The sequence below is a fragment of the Carcharodon carcharias genome, chromosome 22, assembly GCF_017639515.1.
Source record: "Carcharodon carcharias isolate sCarCar2 chromosome 22, sCarCar2.pri, whole genome shotgun sequence".
NCBI lineage: Eukaryota > Metazoa > Chordata > Chondrichthyes > Lamniformes > Lamnidae > Carcharodon > Carcharodon carcharias.
The window spans coordinates 22,865,572-22,887,062 of NC_054488.1; the positions used below are offsets into that span (position 1 = coordinate 22,865,572).

The 21,491-nt window shown below is 43.5% G+C and overlaps 1 protein-coding gene across 4 annotated transcripts in view; it reads right to left on the reverse strand.

Moving 5' to 3' along the window:
* Positions 1-1,835: 1,835 nt before the first annotated feature.
* The window catches only part of acox1 (acyl-CoA oxidase 1, palmitoyl), a 44,581-nt gene continuing 24,925 nt past the window's right edge, over positions 1,836-21,491 (reverse strand). For all 4 annotated transcript variants that reach the window (XM_041217381.1, XM_041217382.1, XM_041217384.1 and 1 more), the window contains 11 exons: positions 19,846-19,953; positions 19,078-19,197; positions 17,373-17,488; positions 16,215-16,384; positions 14,928-15,090; positions 11,416-11,606; positions 10,325-10,501; positions 6,304-6,409; positions 5,513-5,656; positions 3,806-4,012; positions 1,836-2,849 (listed from right to left, as the gene is read on the reverse strand). In XM_041217381.1, coding sequence (XP_041073315.1) covers positions 2,799-2,849; positions 3,806-4,012; positions 5,513-5,656; positions 6,304-6,409; positions 10,325-10,501; positions 11,416-11,606; positions 14,928-15,090; positions 16,215-16,384; positions 17,373-17,488; positions 19,078-19,197; positions 19,846-19,953 — 1,553 coding nt within the window. In that variant the 3' untranslated portion in view covers positions 1,836-2,798. The remainder of the gene's footprint in view (positions 2,850-3,805; positions 4,013-5,512; positions 5,657-6,303; positions 6,410-10,324; positions 10,502-11,415; positions 11,607-14,927; positions 15,091-16,214; positions 16,385-17,372; positions 17,489-19,077; positions 19,198-19,845; positions 19,954-21,491) is intronic.

Here is a 21,491-nt window from a genome sequence, read left to right on the forward strand (position 1 = left end):
AGGGTAAATGAAGGGGGGGTCATGTGACTCGTTCTGAAATCTGCCCGCGTGGTTTGATTGTTAGAGATCAAAGGAAGGCTTTGATTATTTGACTAGGAAGATAAGGCAATATATTTATGCTTGGAGACAATGGCAGCAAACTCTGAGATTACAATGAGTCAACTCAAAGTTTCCCAAAATCCCAGAAAGGTGTTGAAGGTACTGGGTTGTAAATAGTTGTACTGTAAACCGTCCATTTATTTCTAAGATGAAAGGGAGTTGGGCTCTTCAGGATAGCTAATTAGCCTTGTATCCAGGCAGAAATGCCAATGTGTTTCATGTTACCATGGGGAAGAGAGCAGAGGAAACCATTTATTGAGCTCAGATTACTGGTTTCCCTACAAATCAATGAATCTCAGACAGTTGTGTGTGGTCAGCAAAGATAAAAGGCTGCTCGACTTTGCGAGCTACTACAGCCAGATGCGGGAGGAAGATGGTCTCCAGTTGAAGAGACACATCCTGCAGCATTATAAGGATTCCAGGAGATGTGTCCTAGCATGGCTAGGGGGAAGAGGAATCATCAGAACAGGCTTTACTGCTGGTAGCAGATTTAAGAAACTCTCTGAAAACTGAGGAAAGCGCCTGGAGACGGTCACTTGAAGTTATTACTCAGCGAAACAGGGGTACAGGAGCCCACTGGAAGCAACTATGGGCTGTTTGCTACAAGGACTGAAATTCTGTGGAAGGGGGCAATGGGTGATATGTATAAAAGGGGGTTGTTATTTCCTGTAGTTTCAATTACAAGTTGCCCATAAAAAGAAAATAGTTTAGTCAAGAGTGTTTTTTAATCATTTGTTACAGTAAAAGTTTTAAAACGTGAAATCTTGTCATGTCATTCTTTCAGCTAGAAACTGGAAGTTCAAATCTCTTTTTCAAGAGATTGGTGTCTAAGGGGTTCATAACAGTTTATTGATAATATATGGTGAGATCAGTAAATTACAGATGCCTAAGGAACTTGTTTCAGCTGTCCCATTTTTGCAGGTATGCTTATTTTCAAAATGGTCACTGACCCGATGATCTTGAAGAATGAGCTGAGATTGTGATCAGCATCTAAGCAACTGCAAAAATTTTGAGAATTTGTGTGAAACCAAATAAAATGGGAGTATGAATAAAATGTCTGTTCAAAATGAAAATATTGCCATGTGCAGTACTGTACAGTGGAACCTGTCCCTAATTCACATTCAAAAGATGGACAACTAAAACAATTGGGGGTGAAGTGCATGCATCTCCTGAATCTGTTTGGGATTGGGTGTGTAATCTGCTGCTGTGTCCTGTGTTTTGAGGTTCAAAAGGGCTTGGTGCACTGAAGGTCATCAGTACTTTGTTAATTTGCGAATGTTTGTGGTTTCAAAATAAAGTCTGTATTTTTCCAATACTGGCTGCTTGGGAGTACGAATAAAATGTCTGTTCAAAACATTTACTGTATTTTTAAAATGCACTTGTTAAAACTTCAGTTGCTTTACTATTTCAGTTTATGCCAAGTTAGAAATGTCAGTAATTGTGGAAAAAAATGTTTGCTGTAGCTCTACCTTCCCACCAAGAGAAGGCACCAATACATTGAAAAAACTGAATTTATCCCAAGTCTGCAATACATGGTGAAAGATAAAAACAAAAAACTGCAGATGCTGGAAATCCAAAACAAAAACAGAAACAGAAATACCTGGAAAAACTCAGCAGGTCTGGCAGCATCAGCGGAGAAGAGCACAGTTGATGTTTCAAGTCCTCATGACCCTTCAACATAGGGTCATGAGGACTTGAAATGTCAACTTTGCTCTTCTCCGCTGATGCTGCCAGACCTGCTGAGTTTTTCCAGGTAATTCTGATACATGGTGAAAGCCTTAGTTCCAGGAGACTTGATAAATGGATGTTTACCCCACTAACAGAAAAAGGGCAAAAAGCACACAGGAGTACCACCTGGTTAAGGGTTAAACAGATAAACAGCAACATAGCAAAATCCTTCATATGTGTAGGGGAATGATCATACAATCTGGCTACGACAGCACAAAGCCCAGTTTAGAATCCACCATGATCCCCCATCCCTGAAAGGAAGCCCGAAGCCCAATGACAAGTCAGTTTCTGATCTCTTCCTCCGTCCCCAGACTCTCAGAGACCATTTGCCTTGAATGTTTCTGCTTCCAAATTGGCAGTGACCTTTATACCTCTGATTTATTAACGTGGATTAACAGTACCCTAGAGCTGGAGCACAACTAGTCGTGACCAGTGTGCAAAACAAAGTGCAAATATTAAAATAAAAGTGGTACAAATCTGCCCCATAGGGGAAAGAGTTAGGTTTTCTTTGATCTATAACCCTCTTTCTGGTTCCCAACGCTATCTGATCTGCTGCAAAACTTTGGGGAAACGGGAGAACTGATGGGAGGCGGCACATCAGCCTGGAAGCTTTTGTCAGGAACTGAAACTGAAGGCAATTCCCATCAGGCTCTGCTGTGTCACAGCCAATGCAGCCCCACAAGTGTACTGCTATGCTCAATGGGAGGTGGTGGATGTGAAATGTGAAATTTGCAACTCCAATTCTGAAGTCAAACTACAGAACCGTACCAGTACAGAGTACAAGGGAGAGGACAAAAAAATTATCGTAATAGCAGGAAAAGTACCCAACCTGGAGACTGTTGAAAAGGAATGCAATTCCAGTGGGACCACCATTTGGGAACCGAAACGGAGGAGTCAAAGATGCTAAGGATCAAAATTAAAGGTTTAGAGTTTTATCTGCAGCTGGGTTCAATTTTATGGAGAGCACAGCCTCACAGTTTGGACTGAAGAGGCTTCAGATACTTGTAGAATGATTTGTGAACCTAGGAATAAGAAACAAATGATGATCAGTCCTCAGTAATCAAACAATCTCCAAACCCAACAGTGATCAACCCTCATGAGTACACACAATCACTGATTAATTCTCACTAATAATGATCAACACTCCTTTCTAAATAAATAACAAACAGCTTATACAAACTGTTATCAGTGATCTAAACTGTCAAACAACAGTTGATAGTCACACCTGTGTAACAGCCTCAGAAACATCAAGATTTCTCTAATATATCTGTAAAGAAACAGAATTGTTAAACTCTACTGAATCTGTTCTTCATTCTGATCATCTGCGCAAGGGATGGAACGTGTCTGCATTCAAGTCAGGTACAGGATGACTGGATGCCAAGTAAAGCTCTCTTCATGAAGGGTTAGAGAGAGATTGTTTCCACTGACCACAAAGTAACGAGAAGACATTTGAGAAATTCAAAAGTGGGAGGCATGAACCAATGTCTTCACACAGAGGGTAGTTGGAACGTGGAAATCCCAGCCACAAATTGTTGTTGGAGTTGAGTCCATAAGAGAGAAGCATTATCAAAAAGGGGAAGAATGGGATTAACCTATATGGCTCATGGAGAAAAATACCAATGTAGTCTTGATAGGCCAAGTGGCCCCTTCTACTCACTCCTCAGCTCAGAGGAGTCCCAATTGACAGTGAAAATTTTCCACCTCCCACATCAGCAACATTGCAACTTGTTGGAGTAAGCAAGTCAACTTCTGACGGCATGTTTCCTTTGCTGTGGGGTCAAACCTACTAGAAATGGACTGAGACTGCCCAAGCTAATTTCACATAGGACCCTCAGAGTCAGCAACGAGTCTGGCTCCTTCAGTTGGAACTAAATTTAGACCAATTCCCAAAGACGATGACCCACTGCTCCAACAACCCTTTCGCACACATCAGCGAATTTCCAATATGCCTGACCAATGATCAACTGGTGTCTCTTACCTCAGTTTTATTTAGAGGTGATTTCTTAGCCCATTCAAACATGTGTTCATAAACATTCCCATCGTAACGCCCAAGCACAGATGCCAGGACAGCGTCAGGGTAATCAAAGGCGTCTACTAGAGGGACAGCATTGGGTCGGATCACAGCGAGCAGCTCCTTCACACGCTGATGAACCTGGGAAATCTGCAGGTCACTCAGGATCCCGGCCTGCAGAAGACAACAGAATGTTATAAACCGGACCCCAAGCCAGCTCAGAAGACAGATTACTGGCCAACTCTGCCTATGGTCCAGGCAAGGTTACTTTTGATTGCATCATTCCTAAACCAACTGGCCATGTCTTCCCCTGTATGCACTAACGTCCCAGCCTGGAGTTTCTATTGAGAGATAGTCCTCTGATCCATCCCTCAGCTGTGTGTTCAAGAGTTAGTAACATATCCTGAACAACTTTATATTTAAAGGAACTTAAGTTTATCATTTTAATTGCATTTAAATATGTTGCAGGGTGACAGAGGCGAGCTGACCACAGATTTGGAACCTAAAAGTTGGGAAGGCCGAAAGGCAGGTTTATACAAATAAAGCAGGTGTTACAACCAGTCAAAGTGACAGAAATGTAACAAACAGGAGTGCTTGCTAACTTCAAGACCAAAAGTGTGGGGGTTAGAGGACAGAGATAATTGAACTAAGATGCAAAGGTGCATTTTGGTCCCCTTTTTAAAGTAATATATTCTTCCCTTATTGTATACAATATGTTGATTCTATATCAAACGTTAACTAACAAAATTACAGCAATTGGGAAGTTTAAGAGGGGATTGGGGATTCAGGCAGTACTCTGGAGTACAGACAGAGGAGCTAGGAGATGAAAGGTTGAGCACATTGGGCCTGTATTTATTGGAGTTTAAAAGAATGCGAGGTGATCTTATTGAAAAATATAAGATTTGAGGGAGCTTGACAGGGCAGAAGGTGGCAGGATGTTTCCCTTAGTGGGACACATGGTCTCAGAATAAGGAATTACCCATTTAGACAGAGGTGATGGGGAACTTCTTTACTCAGAGGATTATGAATCTTTGGAATTCTCCACCCCAGACAGTTCTGGAAGCTGAGTCATTAAATGTATTCAAGACTGAGGTAGACAGATTTTTGACCCATAAGGGAGTCGAGAGTTATGGGGAACAGGCAGGAAAGTGGAGTTCAGAGCAAGATCAGATCATTCATGATCTTATTGAATGACAGACTGGCTGACCGGCCAAAAGAGCCTGTTCCTGCTTTGATTTCTTATGTTAAAGCTACCAAAGGAGGCAAGGTGTAATTACAGCGTGACAAGATTATGTAGGTCTTTTCCATTATAAATATGGACAGAGGGATCTGTAATAGAAATGTCAACATTAGAGGTACTACCAGACTCATGTTTTTAACACATTACCAATGGGATGGTTATGATAATTAAAGCAATTACTAAGATTTTCAATGAACTTTGACCATCAGACTTTAGAACTCAATCTATTGCTCCATCCTCACTATGCCATATCTGAGCCTCTTTGGGCTTTACAAAGGGCAGCATGATAGAATATACATTACAAACTAGGCATAATTCCAGCTCCTTGTAAGATCCCGCAAAGATTGACATACTGCAAGTACACAATGACTCCAGCTGTGTTTGTAAGGTCTCTATATCTACACAACCTTGGTTGTGGTTTAACTTCCACTCACGTGCAGAAAGTCTCCGGAGTTCTTGCTAATTCCATACAGCGCGTACATCAGGCACAGAGTGTTGAGGACATCATGGATCGCGGCATCTGTGATCTCAGACAGCTTGGCCGCAAACAGCTTCACCACCACGTAGTGGCAGTGAGCCTAAGGGAAGGGAGAGCAGGAGCAAGAACACAATTAAACACACACAAGCAGTTGAACACCCTCCACACAAAGAAGCAAGGCACACAACAAGATTAGACAGGAATAAAGTGAGGGATTTCTTAACTGCAACAGCAGCACAATCTACCCTTGCATAATGTATAGGAAGGCACAGTACTAAGTATTTGAATCACGATTCAACTCATCGCCTCTCTCACAATGCCAGTGAAAGTGAGCCTAAAGCTCCAAAACTGTATGCCATCAGCTTATTGTTATGTCTAATTACATCTCTACAATGTCCAGCCAAGTCTACCATTACACTCAGAAGTGAGGAGCCAGACGGCACAACCCCACGTCACCTCTTGGCTTCTGGGGGCAACTGCAGTATAGTTACAGTAATTGGATCATTGAAACTTTGCAATGGCATCCTACAAAGGTCTGCCATCATTCAAAAGATGCCAGGCACAAGCACCCTGACTCAAACCAACCCAGAAGGAAGTCATGATCCAGCACAAGGGAGGGGAATGGGGAAATTTATCTTCATAATGGAAGGGAAGGGTGGGAAAGGAGAGGTGGGTAGGGGAAGAAAGGGAAAGGCAAATCTACCTTCCACGAGAGAGGAGGAAAACTCCTAAACGTGGGCAACTCACCCCCGAAGCTCTAACCAGGTCAATAGAGGTGCTGTTCCAGGCCTCCTCCTTGTTCTTCCTGCGTCCCAGCTCCATCCGATAATTCCGTGCAGCTGCCTCAACTAGGCTGGGATGAAAGTACAGGGAGTGGGATGAGTGAGGGAAGAGAAAGATTACACAAAGCATCTGCAGGGAGAATGGGTAAGTGTCAGGCCTGACCTGTACCTGCTGGAGGTTAGTGAGGTGTGTTGGTCTTATACACATTTTTGCCTCGTTAGACTAAGCCAAAACAGAATGTGGATTTTGCAAAAAGTCTCAAATTACACATTCCTCACAGGACAAAGCTGCTGTTCAGGATGGGTTGGGTGGTGTGAATTTTAAGTGAAGGGCCAAGGCCAATAGTGCAGGACACTAAGAGCAAAAAGGACAAATGAGGTAGATTAGCAAGTACTGATTGAGGCAAGAAAGTGATCGTGAAACTGAGTCAGAGGGGAAAAAGAAATAACAGTAAAAACAAAAGGGTCTAGCAGTCAACCAAGATGCAGGATTGTTCCTGCCAAACTAAGTAATCAAGAACCTAAAGCACTAAAGCTTATTCAGCCCGTGGCACCTGTTTAACCAAAGTCACAAACGACATCCTTTGTGACTACGGCACTGGTGCATTATGTATTCTGAGCCTCACTGCAGGCTTTGACAAGGTTGGCCACACCACCATCTTTGTTGTTCAGCTTGTGGACTGTCCTTCTGGATGTCCAATTATAGCCAGAGTATCTCCAGCAATGGTTCGCCTTCCTATTCCCACACCGTTACCTCCAGAATTCCCCAAAGAACTATTCTTGGACTCCTCCACATGTTTCCCCTTAACATTGTCACTTGTGGACATAGGTCAGTTTCCACCTGCTGATGTCACCCAGCTCCATCTCTCTTAACCGTTTTACTGTCTTGGTGTTGTCCAGCTGCTCGACTGATATACAGTTGTATAAGAGCTGCAATTTCCTCTCGTTAAACATTGGAAAGATTGAAAAGAATGAAGAAGCTATCTTTAGCCCACAACAATCATTCCACCTTCTTCTCTGACCACACAATCCATTCCAGACCACTTGTAAAGCTGGCATTCTATCTGACCCCTGACTGAGCTTCTGCCCCATATCCTCCCATCAAAAGACCACATATTTCCAGCTTTGTTACATTGCTGCTGAAACCCTCATCACTGTTTTTCTCACCTCTGAAATCAACTATTCCAAAGCTTTCCTGGCCAACCTTCCACTCTCCATAAACTGGAGCTCATCCAAAACTCTGCTGTCGGTATCCTATCACAGTATCTTTACAGTGCAGAAAAAGGCCATTCAGCCCATCGAGTCTGCAATGGCTATCTGAAAGAGCACTCCACCTACTGTCACTCCCCTGCCTTGTCCCGGTAACCTTGCGCATTCTCGCTTTTCAGGTAGCAATCCAATTCCCCTTTGAATACCTTGATTGAACCTGCCTCCACCACCCTCTCAGGAAGTTTGTTCCAGGCTCCAAACATCCTTGGGTGAAAAACTTTTTCCTCACATCACATTTACTCCTTTTGCCAATTATTTTGAATCCTATTGAGCACCCCACCCCAACCACCCCATTCTGTCTCCACCCCCATCCTCAACAACCTACATTCACTTCTGATCCCCCAAATCTTCCAATTTTAAATTCTCGTTGCTGTGTTTAAATACCTTCATAGTCTCACTCCTTGCTATCTCTAACTGTAACTCCCTTCCTAAAAGCACTGTGGGTGTACCTACACCACATGGACGGCAGTGGTTTAAGGCGGCAGCTCACCACCACCTTCTCAAGGGCAATTGGGGATAGGCAATAAATGCTGGACTAGTGATGCTCACATCCCATGGAAAAAAAACTTCTAGTCTGAAATACCCATCCTGAATCTTTCACTACAATTTTCAGGATTTTGTGAATCTTTAACTGGTTTTCCCCTTCCAGTAAAAAAGTACCAATTTTGAAGCCTTTCTTCATCCTGTAACTTCCTATTGGTGTTAATCTTCACTGTACCCTCTTCATGGTTGAATTCCTTTCTATAACAAGTTTCACTGAACTGCACGCAGCAGTATAGCTATGGGCTAATCAAAAGACTTCTACGAATTCAAAAGTTCCTTGTTTTATATTCAATGCCTTTCAAAATATAGAATCCTGTTCGCTTTTTAACGATTCAGGAATTATCCCCTAGGATTGGAAAATTGCAATGTCATTCCAGGGTGGGAAATAGACCGGGGAATTTTATAGACCTGTTAGACTAACATCTGTTGTGGGGATGTTACAGTGATTAAGGACAGAATGACTGAATAATTAGTCAAATGAGCTGATCAAAAAGAGCCAGCTTGGATTTGTAGAGGCTAAGTTATGTCTAGATAAATCCGGCTGAACGTTGAGGTCACCAAAGTGGTGGATAAGGGAGTATCTATGGATGTTATTATCTAAGCTTCCGGAAGGCATTCGATATGGTTCCACACAAAGGCTTGGCAAAAATGAAAGTGTGTGGAATTGAAAGCAATCTTTTGATATGGGGAGGAAATTGGTTAGAAGGTATGAGACAGAAAGCGGGAAGACAAAGATGGGACTAGCGATGTCCCCAGGGATTTGTACTGGGGCCTCAGTATTCTGCCATATTTATCAGTGACTTCGGTGAAGGAATAGAGAGCTGTGTACCAAAATTTGCTGACAGCTCTAAGTTCGGTGGCACAGTAAAGAGCATAGGTGGGGGCAGAAAGTTTTAAAGGGACGTTGATTAACTGAGTGAATAAAACTATGGAAGATGGACTTCAATGTATAAAAGTGCAAGATCATCCACTTTAAGTCCAAAAACGGGTCAAAGTATTTCCTAAATGACGAGAAGTTAGGAACTGTGAAGGAGCAAGAAGATTTAGGGCTCTAAGTACAGTAATCACTAAAAGTAGTGGACAGATACAAAAGATAATTTAAAATGTGAAACACACATTAGTCTTTACGTCAAGAGAGCTGGAATACAAAGGGGTGTAAGATATCTTACAGGTGTACAAACTCTGGTTAGACACTGTAGAGTACTGACAGCAGTTCTGGGTACCCCATCTCAGAAAACATATACTGGCCTTGGAGAGACTGCAACACAGATTTGTCAAAATGATACTGGGACTAAAAAGGTTAAATTATGAAGACGAATTGCATAGAGTAGGCTTGCAGTCCCTTGAAGATTAAGGGGTGATCTAATTGAAATTTTTAAATGATTAAGGGATTTGATAGGCTAGGGGAAGAGAAACTATTTTGTCTGGTGGTGATAGGGTGATTCCAGAATAAGGAGCTAAAAATTAGACCTAGGTTGTTCATGGGTGCTGTCAGGAAATGATTTCACTACTTCTGTGTTAGAAAGTGAGGACAATCTCCTAAAAAAGGGCTGTGGATGCTGGGGGTCAATTGAAAATTTCAAAACTGGAATTGATAGATGTTTGTTGGGGAAGGGTGTCAAGGAATATGGAACAAAGCTGAGGAAGTGAAGTGAAGACAGAGATCAGTCATGACCTAATTAAATGAATGAACAGGCTCAAGGGGCTGAATGGCCTACTCCAGTTCCTATGCTCCTTCTCTATCTGTTCCTGTACCATATTAAGAATTTCACCGTTGAGGATAGATTTTATTTTTTTCCCCAAAATGTATACTGAATTAAATCTGACAACTACTTGCCTTGTCCTGCAATCTCCTTCATCACTCAGTTCCCCATGCCCCCAAAGTTAGTATCAACAAACTTCATTGAGAGTAAACTGCTCCTCTAGCTTCTCTGTCTAAAACATTTCAGGGAGAAAACGAGAGTGGTTGTGGCACAGACGTGTTAAGGGTCATAGGACACTGGAATATCCACTGGATCCTACTACAGGACAGTGGAACATCCCAAAGACTCTGAGGTGATAGTGTCCTTATCCTAGATAATCAAAGAAAGTCAAACACTTGCAAGGTATAACAAACATGAACAATCCAAACAGAAAATATGGCCTAGCTACCCTGGTTATCTCCTGGTACTCACCTGGCTGCTCGCAGTTGGTATGCTTCCACTAGCCTGCTGATGTCATTAATGTTCATCACTATGGGTCGACTGGCCACCTGCTGGGGCTGGATGTGGCTGCACAGGTTGTTCAGATACGAGACTGTGCCCGAAAGCTTCTGACCAGACTTGGCCTGTGTATAACTCTTGAACAGGTATCTGCAACATAGCCAGAGGCAGATAATACATCACCAGCAGTCCACATGACTAATGCAACCAATGTCAAAATAGTGCAAAGAGGGGGAGGAAATAAATTCACAGAGAGTTTTATCATAGGATCGTACTGCAGGAGTGCAGTGTGCCAACTCTTTGAAAGGAGCTGTCCAATATTCCATTCCCTTGCTCTTTCCCTATAGCCATGTGAGCGTCCTGTACTGTACATTACCCCGGTGCCAAACTTGAGCCCACTCGGTATTGCCGTGCGCAGGAAAAATGCTCATTTACACAAGGCAAACCCGCAAACAACAAATAAGTGGATGTAAGGCTCAGTTGTGCTGGCTTTGTAGGTTGATTGTCAAGGTATAGGGCAACATTTAACCCTAGGATTACAGGTCAACACCCCAGGCCTAGACAGTGCTAGAGGTACAGGGACAGACAATACAGTCTCACCACTCTCAGCTACTCTCTTAGACCTGGAGATAGGATAAGAGTGTAACAGCCTAGGAGGGAGCACCAATGAGAAGGAGGAAGTGGTATGTTTGCATAGTTTTAAAATCCTCAGGATAAAGAGAGACTTACATTTATACAGCACCATTCACAACCTTAGGACATCTCAAGAGGTTTAACAGCCAAAATGTAGTCAATGTTGTAATTTAAGGGATGCAGCGGCCAATTTGCGCAAGCAAGCACCCACAATGATGTGAAAATAACCAAATAAATCTGTTTCTGGGTATTAATTGAGGGTTAACTTTTTGTCAGGACAAAAAGGCAATGTTAAACTTCCATAGGGACAGAGAGTGAATATCACACAAAAGAGCACACTGAACCCAATGGCATAAGGTTAACTGATCCCTAATGTCACACACTACAAAATGCAGTCTGATGTACTCCAGCCAATGCTGGTGATTCCTTACCTGGCTGTCTGCAGCATCATCACAGTGTTCTCTCCTTCGTACGTGCAGCTAGGCGAGAATGTGACATAAATATCTGGGAGACCACTGGACCGTGAGTACCCATGACCACCACACGCCATTCGACATTCCTCAATTCCGGCACTGGCCACCCAAGTGGTGAAGGCCTTCAGTCCAGCAGACAGGGCATGGAGCTGGAATCAAACAGCAGTTGTGAACACAGCAGTTGAGAAATAGCCAGGGTGCAGATAGGTGGGTCGATCAAATACACATTTCAGAGCCACAGAAATCACAACCGTGTAAAAGCCAATTGAAAAAAAATACACCAGGGAGGGGATCCCTGAATGGTTTTTTAAAAAATTCTCAGGATGTGGGAGTCACCGCCATTTATTGCCCATCCCTAGATTCCCTTGAGAAAATGGTGGTGAGCCACCTTCTTCAATTGCTGAAGTCCACTTGGTGAAGGCTGTACTACAGTGCTATTAGGTAGGAAGTTCCAGGATCTTGACCAGTGACAATGAAGGAACGGAAACAGCGATGTATTTTGTCATCGACAATAACTTATATATAAACAATGCCTCTAACGCAATGAAATGTCCCAAGGTGCTTCACAAGAGTATTTTTTTTAATTCATTCATGGGATGTAGGCTTCGCTAGCTAGGCCAGCATTTATTGTTCATGCCTAATTGCCCTTGAAAAGGTGGTGATGAGCTGCCTTCCTCAACCACTGCAGTCCATGTGGTGTAGGTACACCCACATGGCTATTCGGGAGAGTTCTCCACGATTTTGACCTAGTGACAGTGAAGGAATGGCGATATATTTCCAAGTCAGGATGGTGAGTGGCTTGGAGGGAAACTTCCATGTGGTGGTGTTCCCATGCATCCAGTGCCCTTCTTTCTAGGTGCTAGCAGATGTGGCTTTGGCAGATGCTATCTAAGTGAGTTCTTGCAATGCATCTTGTAGATGGTACACACTGTTGCCACTGTGCATTGGTGGTGGAATGTTTTGTCCTGGATGGTGTCAAGCTTCTTGAGTGTTGTTGGAGCTACACTCATCCAAACAAGTGGAGAATATTCCACCACACTCCTGACTTTTGCAACGTAGGTGGTGGACAGGCTTTGGGGAGTTAAGAGGCAAGTTACTCACCGTAGATTCCCAGCTTTTGACTTGCTCTTGTAGCCACGGTATTTATATGGCTAGTCCAGTTCGGTTTCTGGTCAATGGTAGTGCCCAGAATGTTGGTAGTGGGGATGGGGAATTCAGCAATGTGGTGCCATTGAACGTCAAGGGGGCGATGGTTAGGTTCTCTCCTGTTGGAGATGGTCATTGCCTGGCACTTGTGTGGCATGAATATTACTTGCCACTTGTCAGCCTAAGCCTAGACATTGTCCAGGTCTTGTTGCATTTGGACATGGGCTGCTTCAGTATCTGAGCAATTCCGAATGGTGCTGAACATTGCACAATCATCAGCGAACAACCCCATTTCTGATGGAAGGAAGGTGAAGATAGTTGGCTCTAGGACGCTACCCTGGGGAACTCCTGCAGTGATGTCATGGAGCTGAGATGACTGACCTCCAACAACCACAACCATCTTCCTTTGTGCTAGGTATGACTCCAACCAGTGAAAAGCTTTCCCCACCTGATTCCCATTGACCCCCATTTTGTTCAGGCCCCTTGATGCCACACTCAGTCAAATGCTGCCTTGATGTCAAGGGCAGTGACTCTCACCTCACCTCTGGAGTTCAGCTCTTTTGTCCATGTTTGAACCAAAGCTGTAGTGAAGTCAGGAGCGGAGCAATCCTAGCAGACCCCAAACTGAGCATCAGTGAGTAGGTTATTGCTAAGCAAGTGCCGCTCGATTGCACTGTTGACGACTCCTTCCATTACTTTACTGATAATTGAGAGTGGACTGCTAGGGTGGTAATTGGCCAGGTTGGATTTGTCCTGCTTTTTGTGTACAGGACATACCTGGGCAATTTTCCATATTCCAGTGTTGTAGCTGTACTGGAACAGCTTGTCTAGGGGTGTGGCAAGTTTTGAAGCACAAGTCTTCAGTACTGTTGCCATAATATTGTCAGGGCCCAGAGCCTTTGCGGTGTCCAGTGCCTTCAGCCGTTTCTTGATATCACATGCAGTGAATTGAACTGGCTGAACATTGGCATCTGTGATGCTGGGGACCTCAGGAGGAGGCCGAGATGAATCATCCACTCGGCACTTCTGGCTAAAGATTGCTGCAAATGCTTCAGCCTTACCTCTTGCACTGACGTGCTGGGATCCCCCATCATTGAGGATGGGGATATTTGTGCAGCCTTCTTTGCTATAAAACAAAATGTGACAGTAAGCCACTTAAGGAAAAATTAGGGTAGATGGCCAAAGCTTAGTCAAAGAAGTCGGTATTAAAGAGCATTAAGGAGTGTTTCAGGGGAGGCAGTGGCAGTGGTATTGTCACTGTACTGGTGTTCCAGAGACCCAGGGAAATGCTCTGGGGACCCGTATCCAAATCCCACCATGGCAGATGGTGAAATTTGATTTTGTGATGCCATGGCATACAAGGCTAGGGGCCCATTGCTGGAAAACGGGGTTAGAATTGTTAGCTTCTTGTTTGACCGGCGCAGACACGATTGGCTGAAGTGCCTTTTTCTGTGCTGTAGACCTCCATGACTCTATGACTAAGAGCATTTTAAAGGAGGAGAAAGAGCCAGAGAGATGTAGAGAGGGAATCCAGAGCTTAGGGTCTGGGCAGCTGAAGGTAGGGACACCAATAATGGAGCAATTAATATGAGAGATATCCAAGAAGTGGAATTGGGTGAATGCAGGTATCTTGGAGGGTTGTAGACCTGGAGGAGATTACAGATAGAGAAGCAGATGGTGACTTGGAGGTGGTGGTGTTTGCATGCATCTGCTGCCCTTGACATTCTAGACAGTGGAGATGGGTTTGGAAGATGCTGTCGAGAAAGCAGTACATCCTGTAGGTAGAACCCTGCAGCCACGGTGCGTCAGTGGAGAGAGTGAATGTTTAAATTGCTGGATGAGGTGGCAATCACATGCACTGCTTAGTGAATACGGTGCTGCGACGTGGGGCCAAGCTCAATAGTTTGGGAAGAGGGAGGGAGTGAAACAAAGGGGCCATGTTGGGCCACAATGTACCTCGACCTGAACAGCCTCATCATCTATACTCACTCCAGAAGCAGTTAGAAGGGGAGAGGTAGTAAAGGGCAGCCAGCAACCAATGAGCTATGCCCCTCAATAGTCTGCACTTTCAGGAGAGGGGAAAAATTATAGGTGGAAGGGGATGGGGGAAAATCTCAATGAGGACATCAACAGGGACCTGCCATTCTCTCTAACAATCTCTAATTCTGCTCAGAAGGAGCCTCCAACTGGATAATGGGACACCGGAGAAAGCTCTGGAAGAAGCTCAACTACTGTAGACTCCATGCATAATTGTTCAATCAAAAGACAAAACAGGCACAACGATTAAAATAATGCAGCATAGCCTCACACACCACACCCTATACCTCAGGTAACTGGCTGTAGTCTCCATCATTCATGTCCCCGGTAATGCGATGGTACATCTCCCTCATGAAGCTTCCTACAAACCGGAAGGCATAAGCCGTCACCAGTAAGGGAAAGAGCTTGTACTGTTGAGTCTGGTAATCCAGTATCTGGGGTTCTGGATCACTAGAGGGACCAAACACAAGCAACATTACTTAAAACAGAAGCTAAAGATCCAATTACATTGCGTTACACAGGAAAGGTGAAGGCAATTCTATGCATTTTGGGCCATTTGACGCCCTTTTTCTCCAATGGCAGCAAGAGATATTGCTGAAAAGAGAGACACGTTGCCGAAGCTTTGTGCCTTGCACTCATCAGGACAAACGTAAGAATGTCAAATATCAAACCATCACAATTTTTACTACAGCTTCGGCATCCTTTTCTCCAGTAGTATAATTTGTGGTGATCATTTGAAATTTGGCATTCTTGCATTTGTCCTGATGAGTGCAAGGCTAAAAGCTTCAGCAACATGTCTCTCTTTTCAGCAATTTTCAAGTTCTGCTCTACTGAGCAATAGTTAACATCAAGAGATTTGGAGCTAAAGCAGGTAAATGGAAATGTGGCACAGATCAGCCATGATCTAACTGACTGGTGGAAAAGACTCAAGGAGCTGATTGGCCTACGTCTGTTCCTATGATTATGTCTGGCTAAAGCATGGTTTAAATTAAAAGCTTCACTCCCTTTATCCAGTAAAGGTAGCAAGCAACCCAGCCATAATCATAGGAATTATTATTTTCTTTTGAGTGCATGACATACAAATCTGACTTTCATTAGGGACCTTCACTTAACACATAATCTCAAGCGAGGGTGCTACATGAGTGGGCTGCAAATTTGCCCACTCATGACAATCTATCACCAAACTACAGTGGACTTGCTCCCACCTGGCACACTCTTATAAGTATTCAGGTTCATATTTGATCATACTCCAAAACAAAAAGATTTATATAGACTCAACATCAATAACCCATTAAGGGTTACTGAAGACAGCTAAACCTTGTCAATTGGTCTCCAGATAGCAATGAGTATCAGGAACCATGACCTATTTCTGTCCTCCAGCCTAGGAGGAACGAGGCCAGGACAGGCATCCTAAAATTTGCATCGACTGTGATAAATCAATACAGCAGAGACCATGGCAATGAAGTTCGACACTTACCAGCTTTCACCTAGTGATATGGGTGGATGACTATTTGAGTGTAACAGACCCATATTGCTGGTCTCCCACACTCTTAAATACAAAGTGCAGAACCTACCCAGGTTTCAGCTCTGACTGGTGTCGGACTGCACTGTAGCGGATGGCGATGGTGCACGCTTGAGACAATGCATGTGCCGAGTCTCCCACAATCATTGAGCGTATAAAGACCATCGTGCCGTAGGTCAGCTTGTCACTGGGAGGCTTCATGTATGTCCCATCTGGCATCACCTTTATAAAAAAGCCAACAAACGCCATTTGTTGCACCTGTGTTGCTATAAACTTTAGTAGCTCAATATGTGAATCAGTGAGAATCTGTTGTTTCTTTTATGAACAGTACAAGGGATGTTAGCACTGGAAAATGGAGCGTTTTCTCATCTCAAGCTCCTACTGTCTGCAACAAGTGCTTCCAGGTCAGTTAGAATACTATTTTAAACAGGGTGAACCTCACTGTATTCTGCCCTGCCTTGAAAGAGTAGCTCCCAGCCTTTAGCAGCGGTGTGACATAACCCATTTCCCAAACTCGAAGCAACACTGCCAATTTAGTGCCAGCACTATGGCACCTCCCACTCAGTTCCATTCCTACTGTTTTTCTACTGATGTTAATCCAGCATCCTACCTGTCACTCAGTGCCCTCTCCCCACCAGTGTCATGTCTATCGAAGTGCACCAAAGCAGCTGGCAGATATTGTGCAATGCCAACTTCTCTTGTGCCCATTCACCTCTAGTATCTCCCTTTTGTTCCTCATCTAAAAGAGTGAAGCATTTTAGGGTGTCTTGGTACATCAAAGGCATAAACAAACATTAAGCTGCTTTTTGAGGAAGACAGATTAAGTAGAGATACAGTCAGTAATACTAGGTCACATTGAGAGAAGTTACTGGAACCTAACATGCAAGGAAGCTGGATTAACATCAGTGGAGATCGTCAGTAACATGTGCAGGCAAGGAGAAGTTACTAAATGACAGTGAGCAGAAGCTCGATCATCAGTAGAAATATTGTCATTAACACAAGTTGCTTAAGAATTCAAAGTTTTAATAATTAATTCAGCTTCCTCACTGCATTCAGTTCTGCTTTTGGTCAGTACTTTGAAGTTGACATTAGAAAGCCCAATAGAGAAAACATCATGAACAGAGAATGAGTAAGGCAGATTCTAACCATGTTGTCAGTATAAGCATTGCCACACCTGTTGTCCTCTATATTACCTTTGCATATCTCATACCTTTGCATATCTCATCAGCATGTTCTCACGTGGAACACGGACATTCTCCAGCTTCAGGTAACCATTATCCACCTCATCATATCCAAACTTCGGTCCAATATCACCGACCACTACACCTAGAGAGCAGAGGGGAAGGCAGAGGTCGGTGAAACAACATTGGCAGCAATCCAGGCAAACTCCTTTCTTTAATTCTTCACAGGACACGGACTCTAAGGCAAGGCCAGCATTCATTGCCCATTCCCAAATGTCCTTGAGAAAGTTAGCTGCCTTGAGTGGCTTGCTAGGCCATTTAAGAAAGCAGTTAAGAATCAACCAGGTAGGCTTTTAATGATAATGCAGTGGTTTCAAGGTACTAGCTTTTTATTCCAGATTTATTTGATTAGTTCTCCAGCTGCTGTGATGGGATTTAAACTTATATCTCCAGATTATTAGTCCAAGCCTCAAGTCCAGCATCATGCTACCATACTTCCAACTGTCTGACCTGGCCTTCCAGGCTGGGCCTGATTACGTACTCTGGATCATGCATGACCAGTAGACAAAAGAACCTCCAAGACAAAAAAGTCCCAGTTAACTGCTACTGGACTGTAACTACTGCTAAATGATGAGCATGCAGGGCCTTGGTGGACATTACCTCATTGGCTGGCCAACACTACAAACAGCAGGACTTGTGTCCCCAGGCTAGCTTAGTATGCACGTCGGATCCATGAAATAGCAGAACAAAAATAAGTCCGTCTGGTTCACCTACCACCATCCTGATAGTCACATGACAACAATAATGGAGTTGTTAACTAATCATAGCAATCAATCTCCATTAATTAATCTAAAAAACACCCGGACATGACATGAAGAAAAGCCAAGTGGTGAAGAGCTTTGAGAACCATAGGTCCCAAGTCACCTGTTCCTCCCAAGCTTGCATCACTTCATGTAACAATGAGTCATACAGGAAAGTCTGATAAGTGGTGCACTGCAATTTTATTTTTTATTTATTCATTCATAGGGTGTGGACGTCGCTGGCTAGGTCAGCCTTTATTGCCTATCCCTAGTTGCACTTGTTCAGAGAGCATTTAAGAGTCAACCACATTGCCTTGGGTCTGGAGTCACATGCAGACCAGACCAGGTAAGGACAGCAGATTTCCTTCCCAAAAGGACAGTAATGAACCAGATGAGTTTTTACGACAATTGACAATAGCTTTATGGTCATCATTAGACTTTTATTTCCAGATTTTTATTGAATTCAAAATTCCACCATCTGCTGTGGTGGGATTCAAACCAACGTCCCCAGAGCATTACCCTGGGTCTCTAGAATACCAGTCCAGTGACAATACCACTACGACCCCAGTATCCCTCAGCTTTGTTGGATGACTGCAGTAAGCAGAGCAAAACAAAAATAAAATAAAAGGTGCCAGCCAGGGTTCCTACTCATGATAAATATCAATTGAATCCTGCTAGAAATTCCATTAAGTTCAGCAGTGAGAAAATTCATGGTTTAGTCATAGGAGCAGGAGCAGGCCAGTCGGCCCCTCGAGCCTGTTCTGCCATTCAATTAGGTCATGGCTGATTTGCACCTCAGTCCTACTTATCCACCCTTTGTTCATATCCCTTGATAAATGGCAGCTGGACTCCAGCAAGAATGTGTGGCGTTAGATTTAGGGGTGGGGGAAAGTCCTGAATCAAGAATTGCAGCACAATACATCCGGCTCCTTACCAGGTAGAGGTTCATGGGTACCCATCTTGCGGATTGGCACAATGAAAGCATGCAGACCTTTGCACTGACCCTGGGTGTAGAGCTGAGCAAGGACGATAGCATGGTTTGAGGTCTTCCCCACTATGAAAACAAAAGGCAAATTCAACAGAGAGGAATAGGTACAAGTCAGTTCAAGTCAGGAAAGTTCTCTCATTCACCCTTCCTAAAGGCCCAGGGAAAGGAGTAAGATGATGAGAGAACCAGGCTAAAAACAAATTGCATAATCGAAGAATTGTATAGTACAGGTCTATCAGTTTTCGAAAGCGCTTTATCCCCCACAGCCCTGCAATTTTCTCCCTGTCAAAAAAATATCCAACACTGCTTTCAAAGTTATTCTTGAAATTGCTTCCACCATTTTTACAGCCTTAAGTTCTAATATTTGATTTGCTGCTTATAAAAATTAATTGAAGATCTTAATAATCTCATGAATTAATATGCTTTACAATCTGGATAAATTAAGTGAAAGAGAAATAGGCATGAATAATCAGACTTGTTGGTGCCCATTTCACAGCTTTGAAACTTTCAGACATCCCGATCAAAAATAGGCCAGTTCTAAGGCAGGTTTTTCCACCCAGAATTCAAATGCCGATCCATGAAACAGGGGCAGTGATTTACCAGGCGTATAGAATACTGCAACATCTTAGGTATTTGCACCAGCCCCTTGCTTCCTGTACGATAGCTAAAGGGTTCCCCTTCCACCCAGTAGTAAACATCACCAGGCTCACTTACATCCTCCAGGCCACCATTTGATGGAGGTCACAGTTGGGCTGTTCAGCACAAACTCTTGAGTTGATGGGTCATAGGTTGCAGTCGTCTCCAAGCCTCGGATGAATGAGCCTGAATGCAACAAAGAACTAAAAATGGCAGTCTCACTCAAGATTCAGCGCGCACAGTACAGCAAAATATTTTCACCCTTCTGAGGTCTTTTCAAAAAGAAAATTCTCAGGATGTGGGCTGACAATGGAAGACCACATGTGTTGCCAATACCCAATTGTCGAGGAGGTGGTAGACCTTCACCTTGAATAATGATGTTTTGTCTGCAGGGGCCCCCTATTCCACTTGAGAGCAAGAGGAGTGAACCAACTGAAGTGGGAGTGGTATGTAGGCCAGACTGGAATGGGTGGTAGGTATTACTGAACCAATTAGGTTTTTTAATTGATAACCTGGCAGCCCTGGTACTCATTTGGCTCTGGTGCCAACTCATGGATTATCGGGTTTGATGAACTGAGTTTCACGACTTACCCCAATGGGGCCTGCTGCTGGTCCACTGTATTACTGTACCGACTCAGTTCAGGGACGTTAGGGAGGTGACTCAATGCTGCGCAGCTGATGTATGTTTTAGGGATGCAACTCATTTCACAAGCCTGCAGTTAGCTCCAGCACCATCCCCAGGACCAAATCAGCAAGCAACCTTGCAACATGAAGAGTCAGCTATCTGAGACTGGCCTATCAGCCTACAGAGAGGAAAAAATGTTGCAGGGGTTGTGTACTCAGCTGGTACTGGTAATGCACTAAAGGCAGAGATCTTGTTAACTCAGCTGTGTTTGCATGCCTTTTAGGATTTACACCAAGCGTCCTGGTGCTGCTTTACGGCCTCTGTAGACTGAATAAGATGACAACTAAAATATTATAGATTTTTGTACAGAATGGCACTTGGTGTCCCACTCTTGGAAAAGGCTGCAATCTGTTTAATACCTTTGACCATGTTAAAGGGATGGGTGTGAAAGAGGTGGGTGGGAAGAGAGAGAGAAAGAGGGGACAGAGAATACATGAAGGAGTAAACAAACATTAGGTACTCTCCAAGCATTTAACATTACTGGACAACATAAATACAACAATGGGTTTAGGCACCTGTACATCTGCACAAACAGCATGTGGCAACAAATCGTCACCCACCCTATTTGATTGGGAGGTTCCCTGAATAGGATTTAATTGGTCCAAAATTTTTAGAGTTTAATCCATTCAAAAATTATTCGCGGAAATGAGAATCTAATGAAGATTCCACTAGGAAACTGGGTTGGGTGGGGGCAGGGAGAAACACAATTACACCATAAGCCATTTTGTAAAAAGTCTCCCTCCCCCACAATAATGTCTTAACTACAAGAATCCCTCATTTGAGTAATGTAACTGATGAACTTTGCCTACTGGTATTGGGATTGCATTCATTCCACTTCAAAACGCTAGTTAGGACTCCGTATAGTGGCATTGTATGGTAAACCAAATACCCCTGTTTTAAAAAAAGAGAGTGCAATGATACACCGCACTCTCAGTATAGCTTATGCTGAGTCGAGCAGCAAACTATTGCTTCAGGAGAAATTAGATAAATTGTGCAGTGGACAACAATACTTCTTCTGCAAGAAAAAACTGCACCTTAA